Source organism: Colius striatus, chromosome 5 (assembly GCF_028858725.1).
Source record: "Colius striatus isolate bColStr4 chromosome 5, bColStr4.1.hap1, whole genome shotgun sequence".
Classification (NCBI taxonomy): domain Eukaryota; kingdom Metazoa; phylum Chordata; class Aves; order Coliiformes; family Coliidae; genus Colius; species Colius striatus.
The window spans coordinates 49713421-49725917 of NC_084763.1; the positions used below are offsets into that span (position 1 = coordinate 49713421).

Below are 12497 nucleotides of genomic sequence, written 5' to 3' on the forward strand. Positions count from 1 at the left end.
ATCTGTTACACTTAAGGAAAAACCTTGCTATTTCCCCAGGCTTTTCTGGGTGTTTGCTCTCCAGGGCATCACCCGCTTGCAATGAGATCACCGGATTTACACCAGAGCAAGTGGTTGTACAACAACAACAAAAAAAAAAGATTCCAGGCTCCTGATAAGAGAAGGTAAGCCATCCTGAGGCCAGAGCCTGGCCAGTCACCCGACTGCTAATCCCGGGTGAATCTGCTGGCGTCAGTGGCTTTACGCTAAACACACACTGGGGTGAAAAATGAGTCGCAGCTCAGCTCAGCTCAGGCAGCCCAGCTCCGGTACGCTGCTACCAGAAGTGGCTGCTTGCTTTCAAGCTCTCCGCGCAGCCTGTAATCACCCAATATTGAAACCAGATTTACAAGCTCTTTAGAGGAGGAGAAGTTTGTGATTTCCAAAGCAGACGCATTTGGTATTTCAGAAAAAAAGGTCAAGCCCCCTGTGGAGTAAGGGGGTTTTAATAGAATCAGTTCAGCAGGAGTTAAAAGGAGACATACCAACCCAGCGGCTCTCAAAGCGGCAGAAGCAGAGACGTAAGAAAGCCACAACCATTACTGTTTGGAGAAAAGAATCAGGGGAAGAGAGAGGCACGGGGGACGCTAAATTACATCTTGAACGTTTCATTTCATTTATTCAGGACCAAGAGACGTTTTCAGTTAGAAATAGAGAGGGTTGTCCTGCTTACGCTCCAGGGCTTGCAGGGGTTTCAAAGAAAGGAGCGTTTGTTATTGTCCGCAGGGGAAATCCGAGAGTGCATAGCACAACAACAAATGCGGACTCTGAAGCTGAATGCATTTTAAGAGGATGGCCATCACTTACTGCCTCATCTCTTCAGGCGCCAGGTCGCCTGCAGCGGGTGCCTGGGATGGCCTCTCTCCGTGCAAAAGCAGCACCCAGGCCTTGGAACCTCCTCAAGGTCTCTCTTTGTCTAAAGAGTGCAACTGCCAGCTGGTGTTGCAGAGTTCTGCAGGGAATATAAGCAGCCACTACAGAAACACCAGGGATGCAGATGGCTACTGCTTGCTCCAGCACCCTTCGGACTCTGCAGGCAATATTCCAGTGAGAAGACCTGGGGCTCGTTCTATAACTTGCACGGCTGCTGCCAGACAGAGACCAGAGCTCGTAAGGTAGTTTCCTGAATGCACAGGCTTTAAAATAAATTGGAAAGCCAGATTTCATCCTTAGAAGACTCACAGCCCAGAAACTTTTAGGCCATATCAGCTATCACATCTAATCTGGGTGTACTGCAGTGGGTAACAGAGCAGGGCCAGGACAGCCAAGTGCCATGGCTAGAGAGCAGCTGCTAACTCGTCCAGTCCAGCCCACAGCCCGGCTACACGACTACCCGGGAAGGCAAACAATCTCTTCTCTTCTTTAGAACATCTCCCCAGCAAGGGGCCAATTAGAGCATCCTGGTCTTACTAGCCTTTTAATGGCAAGCATAAATAGGCCCTTATGTATCCAAATCAGCAGCAAATGAGTGGTGAAGGTCACAGGATGCTGAAATGACTCTCCCAGGGGCTCCCTCAGCTTGCTGGAGAAAATCACTTGAAAATTTCCACCATCAGACTTTCTAACTTGTCTAGTCATCCTAAATACTGCTGCAGCTCCGCCCCACAGAGGGTATTTTCAGGTTTGTCTCTTCCACGACCAAGTTCCCAGCTCATCATTCCCCAAAATGATACACTTGGCAGAGCGGCCAAGCGCTCCAGACTTTCAGATCAGCACGAAGGAAGGGCAGCACTCTTCTAGGAAAGCGGCCCTTGGAAAGGTCAGCCAGAAGACCACAGGCCAGATTCCAACAGCAGTTGCAGCCACATAATTTCTTAAAAACTTTAGCAGCAAAGGAAAAAAAAAAAAGAAAGAAAAAAAGTAGAAGCCAGAGAACACAGTTCTCTGCTTTTAAAGTAACTCTGCAGGCACCTTAAGTGAGAGTCAGCAGCTGTAGGTGCGCAAGTGAGACATAACCCTCCTAAGCTACACGTGAATATTGAGGCAGAAGCACTTCTGAAGGTATTTAAAACATAGGTGAATACTAGACTCTTGCCAAGTTTTAACTCCTGCAGCAGCATTTTGGACTCTTCTTTCACCATGCTGTGGCATCTGCCTTTTAAGCAAGTCTACTTTGATTACCGCAACAAACTCTAATACAGCAAGAAAAATAAATACAGTAAGCTTCTGGGATAATCCAGAGGTTTTGTTTTTTAGCAAGTAGGCACTAAATAAATGTAATGATCAAGTGAAGCCAAGGAGCAAGAAACAACCAAGTGCACAAACACTGGCTGGGAAGAAAAGCCACCTCTGCACAGAGCGCATAAAGGAGAAACCAGAGGTTAAAGCCAGTCCCACACAAGAGCAGCAGCATGTGATACTGAGTTACAGTATAAAAGAGCAAGGCAGATGTTTTCCACTGTGCCTAGAAGGGTCACCAACAGAGCCAAAAAATACAGAGAATAGGTACTGTGGGTTTGGGGTTTCCCTCCCCACGCCCAAAGTATTTGAGAGTAAAAAGGTACAAAAGGAGGAAAGATTATAGAAAACAAGAATTGGGAGACAAAGGGGGAAAACCAGCCTTGAGGAATTAGGAGCCACTTTCTGAGAGAAGCAGTACTTATTAACAAAGAGGAACAACTAGTTACACGCAGAGTTCCAGAAGAATTTGCTGATGCTATGAGCAAACTCCAATAGCCAAGAACTGAGGATGTGGGCTTAAGGCTACTTGAAGTATTAAACAATAAAGCCACCACCTTCCTTGTGGTATAAACACCTAAACTTCCCCTCACAAAGAGGGAAAACAGATTCTGTTTTCATAATCCAGTTGAAATGCACAGCAAGCAGTTACCAGGCATACCACACCTACCACACCTTGATTTGTTTCCCCTGCCACCACCCCAAAAGAAAGAGGTTTTCCAAAACAAAAGTCACAAGCAAGTTTCAGACAAAATATATATATATTTTAAAAAAATCTTTACAATAAGTCAGGAAACATAGGAGCTTACATACAGTTTATTATAACTCAGTCCTCAGCTCCCTACAGTTCAGATAACCCTGGTGACAGTGTTTACAACTTCTAACTTTTGCTTTCATAACTTTAAAGCAAACAATACATTTGAGTGTATTTTTACTCTGTGCAAATAAGACAACTTTTGGAATCCTTCAGAAGAAACATCCAAGATTCTGTTTGCAGAGGTCCTTTGTTTCTCAAAAGATGATTTATGAGAGTTTTTGTTTTAAGATAAAGTGCTCCTGTCCAGCAGAACCCAAAGGCCTTCAAGAGTTCAGAGAGTAAGTTTAGCTCAGATTGAACAAAAAAAGAGATTGGTCATACAAATTCCAGCTTCCCATGTCCGCTGTACATTCCCCAGTGGACTAGCGAAAGAATTTTATCATTGCTGAGGTCTGAATGTCTCATTTTATCACAGGTCATGCAGCAGTTCTCATGACCAGTCACAGGCACCATGCATTCCAAGTCCAATTTTGCCACCTGCCCTTTTTTTGTATGATGTCCATGAAAGCTATAGTGCAAACGGGAGAGCATTTGCTGTCGTTGATCTTGCAGTCTCTTATTTTCACTCCTGAGCATCCGCAAGGCCAGCATGATAAGGAGCACCAAGATGAGCCCACCAGCTATAGGAACAGCAATTACAGCTGCCCTGAACCATAACTCTTTCGAAGAGGTCAACTCCTGCACCTTGGTGATGAGATTCCTGCTGCTGTCATGTTGATATCTGCTCCCTTGTCCTGCAGAGGGGAAAGATGCCGAGCTTATTTCAGCGTCAACAATGGGTTTATATACAAGCAGCTCCCTCAAAGGACACACTGACAATTTTCAGCAGCCACAGCTACACTCTCTGCAATACCTACAGAAAATACTCCTATAAATAAAAAAGAGTTGCTAGGGGTGTTCACAAGGTGCAATTTCCTACCCTGGTAGCCAATTCATGTAGGAATGACACAACATTGCTTCTCAAAAGCAATGGCAAAGTTGTCCAGACAGATTTCTAACATTAATGCAGACAAAAACGAGCTGCTCAGCCAAGATGCTCCCCTGCATCCAGCCACCCACTTCTCCCTCTGGAGAACACCTCCCATCAACAGATCACCCAATAGCAGACATACAGGTTTTAACCATACATCACCAGCCTGATGGCCAGGAGAGAGACACTTCATAGAAGCTTCCTTGCCCTACCTGAAGTATCGCCCCTGGAAGGAGACAAAACATCATGTAGTCCTCTGTAGTTGCACATATCTTCATGACAGCATTCCAACGTGGACACAGTGGTGGTGCCAGAGTGGTTTTGTGCTTGTTTGGCCTGGCAGATATCAGCTGTGCTTGCAAGAGAGTCCAAGCAGCCATGAGTAAGTGGGGAATGTGTATTCTGAGGATCAAGCAGTCTGGAGAAGCAGGCACCAAGCTCAGATTTGCACATGTAGCCGGTTGCAACACAGTGTGCAGCATCACAGTAGCATCTGATTTCACCTAAAAAATAAAAATTGCACAAGAAAGGTGAGAATTTGGTCTTTTAAGGACACCTTACACAGCACTCTTATTAGCCACAATCATCACACAATAAACTCTGCATCAGTTTTGGAGTACTCTGCCCTGCAAACCCAGTAGAGCAGGGGGGTTGGTTTCCTTCCCATAGTATGGCACCTACCTCGATGTAACCTTAATCCTTGCAAATGCCTTGGGCCACTTGTTTTAATTACTAGTACTAGAGAGCCCTTTGAATTAAAGCAAGAACATTTCACCAAGATGGGGACTGGAGGAGGGCAGAGGGTGCACAAGGAAGGTCATAGCGGCTTTTTTAGCAAGGTAAATATGACCATTTTATAGCTACTTCCACTCACTGTCAGCAGTTGCATTAAGCCACATTTAAAATGAAATATCAGTTTTTAAAAGCATTATACACCTTAGGTGTACATGGAAGTCACATCCCTGTTTTAAACCATTACTACAGCAGCAGCATTCTGTTTTTGTAAAGAAAACAAGGCTTCTCTAAGTGGGTGTAAGCACATAGCAAAAATATCAGGTTTAAAAATTTGTGTGACAAACGAAAAAAAACCTGTAAATCGGAACCCCTGAATTGTTTATTACCTCTCAAGACTGTGCCAAAATTTAAAAGGTTTAACTAACACCTTATAAAGCTATTAGCTAGAGCCATTACCATCCAAGTCTCACAGTCAGGAAGGTTTTTACTGTGTGAAACTGGGCAACTATTTGTAATTTCTGCAGAAACAGAGAAATTCTTTAAGTAGGCATTCATGCAAAAAGGCTTTTTTTAAAATCAGTATTATAAAACCGAAACAGCACAGTTCACAATTAATCTGTTTGCCAGAGTCAATGTCTCTGAACTGAAATGTCGAGTTATAAGTTATTAAATGGGGTGAACTTGCAAGGCTAAAAATTCCCCCTGCCCCTCCCCGATTCTGTACACGATCCAACATTCGGTCAAAAGGGGAAACACTTAGACTAAAAAATCCTCTACCAGCTCTATGAAAAATCTCTCAGGAAACCTCAAAAATTTCTGAAGGAAGTGATAAAAAAAAAAAGAGAGTTCCCTTCATAAAACTCTTCATTTTGTGCTCTCCAAACTGCTCTGCTACAAGTTATATATACACCCTATGCTGTAGGGAAATCTTACATTTTCTAGGCAAGTTGCAGTTAAATGTAATTCAATGTGCCACCGATTCAAAGTTCAGGAGGAAGCCAGATTTTGGAGCCCTTTTTAGAAGAATGGACTTTAAAACTACTTCTAAGGTGCCTGATGTACTTGCCAACATAGTGGCAAGCAAGGCTTTCAAAGTCAACTAAGTTGTCAGATGTCGGTCTTCCACAGTCTATACAATCTATAGACTTCCCCACTGCTACTGCTTCTTATGATGCTGCCTACTACCCCATACCTAAAAAGTACTCTGAAAGATGTTAAAAAGCATCTCAAGAAAGTTAACCTCCCCTCATCAGCCTACCTGAATACTTTCCCCAAAATGCTACTGCAGGCTCCAGGCCTTGAAGTTCTCATTGCTCTTTAATAACTCTGCTTAATAGAAGCCAAATGATGGAGTGTCTCACTGTCTCCACTCCAATTCCCTTGGGCTTTCAGATTAAGTCACTTAGTTAGGCGTTAATTCACACACACTGTCACCCAGCTATGTGCTATGGAAAAAAGACTCCATCTTTTTCTAAGCATTCTCTATGAGGTCTTCCCCCTACCTTCTCTGAAAAGCAAAAAAGAAATTTCATGATTTTCTCACTGTATAAGAGTTAAAAATAGGATGCAAAGCACAGCACCAGAGCTGACAGACCTCTCCTGAGTCCCTGCACAGAAGAGAGTAAAACAACACACATACTTTCATTTTAACTGTTTATACAATCACCCTTAAAATTCTACGTTTTATTGACCTAAGACAATCACATAAACAAAACCTGACAGGCTAGTCATCAGGTTAATTCAACTGCTTTTTAATTAAAGCCACGTTTTCGGTGAAACAGAATGGACTTTGTATTACTGTATTAAAACTGTATTTCTGTCAATTCATAAAGTTTCTTCCTGTACTATGCAAAAGGCCAGAAAGGGTATTTAGTATTTTGAAACAGTGAACAATGCCCTTCTGTTCCCTCCTCTTTCTTGTTACTGTATGTAGCTATTAAAGAAAAATGTCTGCTTTTAGTCAAGATGGCTACAGGAGAGACTACAGGCTGCTCTTAAAGCTTTTGAAGTCAACAGCAGCCAGAAGTCTGTGATCCCCTAATTATATCATTATCAGGCACATAGTTTCAGTATCTGCGACTTCACATCACTCAGTCACTCCCTGCTCTGCCCGCTTTGATGGGGCCAGCAGGCTCCCCCCTGCAAGCTGCAAGGGCTGTTATTTAGGGTTAATTACAGCCTTCCTTCCAAAATAAATAAATACCGTCGCACACCGTCACCGCGCTAACTCCTGCCCTCACCTCCGCCCCGCAGCACGGCGGCTGGCGGCAGCCGGAGGGCCGCCTCACCCGGGCGGGCGGACAGTCCCCGGCTGACAGCGCGGGGCTGGCCGGCGCCGGGCCGCCACAGCCGCGGGCACCCGCGCTCGGACCGGCCGACACCGGCGCCCAGTTGAGACGGGAGGGCGCAGCTCCGGTGGCTCTCCCGCCCGCCAACAAAGGCTCAGCGAGGGGCCCTCGCCGCCGCCCGCTCCCCCCCGGGCTCTCCTGGGGGGGGGGACCACGGCGACACTGGCCCTGCCGCCGCCGGAACGGGCCCCCGGGCCCACTTTCCCTCCCGCCTCCCGCACCCTGCTGCCCTCAGGCACCCCGCTCCCCTCCGGCGCCGGCTCTCCTCAGGCGTCTCCGGTTCCCCGCAGACCCCGGATCCCCTCAGGCGCCGCGTCCCCCGCCTCACGCGCCTCCGGTCCCCTGCCGCGGCCTCACCTCTGGTGAGCAGGACGGCCATGGCGCACAGCTCCAGTTGCAGCCAGATGAAGATGTAGCTGGAATGGCGATCCATTTACCCGCCCGCCAGACCCGCGGCGCGGCGCCGCTCGCCACAGCCCGCAGCGCAGGCACGGCCGAGCCGCCGCCGCCCGCCCCGTCGGAGCGCCGAGGAGCCGCTCGTCTGCGGGCGGAGCCGCTGCGCGGCCACCTCTGCGGCGGACAGGGGGAACGGGACGGGACGGAGCGGCACGGTACAGCTGCGGGTCCCTGCCTTCGCCGGCTACGCCGTGCCCTGGAGTGGCGGCGCTACGACAGCTACACCCCACAGGCGCGGCCGCACTGACACGGTGGCGGCGCCTCCCGCCCACTAAATACCGCCGGCGCCGCGCGCGGGCCGGCCCGCCGCGCCCCATTGGCTGCGCCTCCCTGGGTGGGCGGGGCACGCGGCGGCCCGGGCTGCCCCGCCCCTCCGCCTCGCCCCGCCCCTCCGCCCCGCCCCGCCCCTCCGCCCCGCCCCACCGCGCCACCAGCGCTCCCGCCCGCGGCGCCCCCGGGCGGCGGCGGCTCCGGCTCCGGGCGGCCCGGCGGGGCGGGCCATTAACCCCGCTTAATTCAATGATGGGCACTTAGTGTCGGGCCCCGGGCTCCCCGGGGCTCCGCCGATAGCCATCGCTGGCGGCACGCAGCGCCCTCACTCGCGGCGTGAGTTTCGGCGGGGGAACGGGCTTCGCCCAGACCCCTCGAAACAATCCCCGTACGGAGGCAGCGGCTCGGAGTGCCGTAAGCGCATGCAATGGCCCCAGGCTTGGCGGAGCCGCGTTTAATGAACAACCGGCACCGCGGACTCCTCGTGTCAGAGCGAAAGGGAGAGCCGGGACGAAGCGAGGCCGGAGCCCCCAGCTGCCGGCCCTTCCCCGCTGCTCCGCTCTTGACTCTCAAAGCTACGTGAGGATGCAGGAGTGTTGCAGCACCCGGGATGCCAGAAGTTTTACTGCAGCCAGGTTTTGGCTTGTTGGGGGTTTTTTGGGTGGTTTTCTTCTTTTTCAAAGGTTATAAAACTTTGAAACCTTTGTTTTGGGCTGGAAGCGGCGCGAGCAGGAGCTCGGCTGAAGCCGTCCCCCCGAGCCCACGCCACTCGCACGGCCTGGGATGCACCGTGCGGCTCGGAGGGGGTTCTGCAGCTCCGGCTCAGCCCACGCTGCTGTCACGATCACGCAGCAACGGCAGGGCCGTGGGGCAGAGCCGACAGCAAATAATACACTATTCTCCTGCCAACATCTCCTTTCAAAAAACAGCTGCTGGGGATGGAAGCAGGAGGTGATGTTCCCTGACACAGCTTCGGTGGCTCACGTTTAGCTTGGGCAGTTTTTCCTTCATGTGTTGGTCGTGAAAACAATGTGCCCCATAGTTAAAATTTCTTTGCTAACTTCGTTTTCTCCTTTCTGTTCTCATTACATTCTTATAAGCTTCGGTTTCTACAGCATTTGCACACCGACTTTCCCATTTATGGGCAAAGTGCTTTAAATATTTGGGTGTGCAGCTAGTATTAAGGCTGTTGCATGATGTGTAGATAACACATTAATAGCAAAAAATGATTTTAGAATTTTAATTTGAAATGTTTTGTGAGTCTTTAAAGACGTTTCCAATTCAGGTCATACTACCTTGTGACAGATATTCCTCCTCTGAAAGAGAAAGGAGGAAATATGAAATCTGAGATTGAGATAAACCCAGTTTACTTTGGCAGAGAGCAACAGACTGGATCTCCATCAGCACTAATTAGTGCTGATGCCATCACACCTTATAATAGTTTTTAAGTTCGAGTCTTGCAATTTGCATATGTATAAGATAGATACACGTGTGCTGCACCACAGTCTTTACACTTAATACATATTTGCATTCCACTACAAAGTAATTTTCCAATTCTTGTTTCTGTTTAGAAATTACCAAAACAGCAAGACCAGCCAAGCCCTATCTCCCACCCTGGCACCGGCTATCAGACACTCATTTGCAAGCATAGGAAAATACCATTCATTATAACTTAGAATCATTACAGCAGCATGTGCAATTCTGCTTCTTCTGTTCCTACCGCTGGTGACAAGCGCATTTAGCAGACATCATTTGTTATGTGCGATACCGACAGACTGGAAATGGCTTTTATTCGTGGAGCCACATTACTGCACTAAGTAACATGAGAGACTCCCTGAGTATCATAAACATCCTGGCCGAGGGAGCATGGACAGACGAACCAGAAGGCAATGTGCTCGAGATCAGTTTCCAGCAGCAAATTTCATTGACAGCTGTCAAGTTGGAATTGCGAGGTACAATTTACTGTAAGAAATCGCTAACCCTGTATGCTACAGGCATGCTGGAAGTACCACAAGTGATAGAGGGGCAGCAGGGAACACTCCCCAGCCTTAGTACTCCACTTTTCAGAGCTTTTGGGAACCTGTGGACCAAACCAGGGTGTCAGGGGAGTTTGACTGACTTCCCATGTCTACTCATTCGCTGGTATTCTGCTCAGGGAGCTGCACAAGGGTTGTGTGGGGTCCTCTGACAGATTGCAATCTAAACAAAACAATTCAGCTTCTGCAGTGCTAATTTGCTTTTGTTTTAGAAGCAAGGGCAAACAGGGCCAGATTGGCCTGTAAAAGAAGGACAGGAGACAGACCCAGCACAAAGCAGTAATAGCAAACGTGTTCTGCAACCAGAAGGAATGTGGGATAATGACTATAAGGAACCATCAAGGAAAGCCTCAGGAGCCTGAGGCCACATGACATATAGCCAGCTGCCATGGGAGAGCAGCCTGGAGCCTCCACTTGAACAGTGGACTACAGGACCCCACAGAGCACAGGGCTGCTCCCTCCACCAGATATGGTGAAGCCCTTTGAAACCAACACAAAGAAAGGACCTGGTTGCAAAATCAGCCTCTTTGGCACCTCAGGGAAAGAGACTGCTTTGGGATGCATCTCACAGGAGCACATTAGCCTCTGTATCAGCTCAAAACTGTCTCTCAGATGCAAAATTTTGCCTTTAAGAAGCTGAAATTGCCAACCAAAAGAGATCCATCCAAAGAGTCTTTGCAGGCCACTCAACACCGGTTTGGTTCTTTTCTTTCATTTCACAAGCCAACAGTTTCAGCACCAAGTTTCTGCCAGGAGGACTTAAAAACTCATCTTTCTTGAAGACCAGTTCAAACCAGCATCCAAGGTCCTGAACTATTCTAGACCAGGACTTCTCCTACGAGTCAAAAAGCTGCTCAGTGTAGAGCCTGCTTTCCCCTACAATCACATTCAAGAGCAGGCTTGCTGTTTTTCACCAAGAGCATGTCGGCAGTACAGCCACGCGAGAGTCCCCATCCCAATGCCAGCTGGTGAAATTCCTCTGATGAAATCCCAAACCACATCCACCAGTTTCTCCAGAAGCTCCCTGTGCTTGAGAGCCCCAGCACAGGCATGAGAGGATGACTGGCATACGGGGTTTAGGTCTTTCCTAGATCAAGGAGGAAAATAAAGACAAGCCAAGGCAGCATTTTCTGAGTACATCATTTTGAACAAGAGATAAGTTCATTGTTGGCTCTGGGAACCCAGCTTTAGGAAATTCAACTTCCTCTCTTTGTGTTGCGCCTTTCATATGTTCAAGGAAAGAGATTTTCACATGAATTGGCATCAATGCCTGTCTCTGCTGCTCCTGCCTACCATTTCTCTGCCACCAGCAACAGCATATCCGCAAAACTGGCTAAATTAAATTTAAACCTCAGCGTGCAGGTGCTCCTGATTTAAGCAACTGCCCTAGAAAAATGGTTTGCAGTGAAAAGTAATTCCTTCATCTGGAGGCTTTGAACATTATCATGAATTCTTCACCCTGCTATAAACTTGCCTGGCATGCTGGCAACTCACCACCATTTCCCCCAAACGTTTGGATGTAACCTTTCCATCTACCTCTATCAAACAACTACCATGTTAACACAATATTCTCTGCTTGTTTGAACCTTTCCACCACCATCCCTCAAAGAAAAAAGGCAAATATAGAAATGGGTATCAGCTGCAATTTCAAAATCCATTTTACAGTCACTTCTATATTTAAGGCACCACAGCAGCCCCATCCTGGGAAAACCTGGATTTGGATGGGAATTTCTCATGTGGAAATGATATGGAGTTAAAAGCACTGGGGCTGTTTAAAGCATCTTTGGAGCAATTAATCAGAGCAGTATTTCTTGGTGGTTGTTGACTGCTCAACACTAGCCAACAAACAACTTTCTTTTTCCAGTTATGTTGCTAGCATTTTGGATATGATGCACACAAGCTAATTCTACTGAATTACCTTTATTTATGCTGATTATTGCCTTCAAAAAATAATTAAGGTTTAAGCTAGCATAGCTATGCTCAATGTAAAGCCCAAGGGGCTGGGAACATTATATGACTCCGTGCAATTTCTTTGGCTTCCCACTTCTAGGACTAGCCATGGATTTACTGCATCAAGTAGCCATTTCAAGAGCAAAGACTATGCAAAGCCCAAAGCCTGGCTCCTTCCCCAGCCGCTCCCCTGTGACAGACAGGCTGCTGGGCAGGTTCCCACAGGTGAATAACTCCCAGGGAGCTTTATCCCCAGTAACTAGGGCAGTTCAAAGAGGTGGACTGAGGCCTGCACACTACACGCCTGCTCACTTTCAGCAGCAATTAGCGTATCCCCAGTGAAACTCGGTTACCTGCAAACTGAAGGAGACAAATTGTGTTCCAGAGATGATCAGTGATACCTGTTTACATAAAATAAATAGGAAACAAGTCTAATGTCTGTTTTGCAGGATCCACCCCTCCATGCGCATGTGATGTATCATTTAGTTGGCACTAATCTGCATCCCCCCTCAGATTCAGGACATGATAAAGAGACTTTTTAAGGGGCCCAGAAAGTGAAGCATTTCCTGCCATGCTCATCAATTTACTCCTTTTTTTTCATTTAAAACTAACCCTCCCTCCCCCAAAACGAGCTGCACTCCTACTCCTCCCAATCAATAGGACGATTTGCATTTATCCTCCTGGAGGCATCCCTTCTA

At 47.8% G+C, this 12497-nt stretch overlaps 1 protein-coding gene across 1 annotated transcript; it reads right to left on the reverse strand.

Annotated features, from left to right (window-relative positions):
- Positions 1 to 2959: 2959 nt before the first annotated feature.
- On the reverse strand, positions 2960 to 7776 carry BAMBI (BMP and activin membrane bound inhibitor). Its single transcript, XM_061996794.1, has 3 exons — positions 7445 to 7776; positions 4217 to 4507; positions 2960 to 3768 (listed from the first exon to the last, which is right to left on the reverse strand). The coding sequence occupies exons 1-3, from the start codon at positions 7518 to 7520 to the stop codon at positions 3350 to 3352; spliced, it is 786 nt and encodes a 261-aa protein (XP_061852778.1). The 5' UTR covers positions 7521 to 7776; the 3' UTR covers positions 2960 to 3349.
- Positions 7777 to 12497: the final 4721 nt, after the last annotated feature.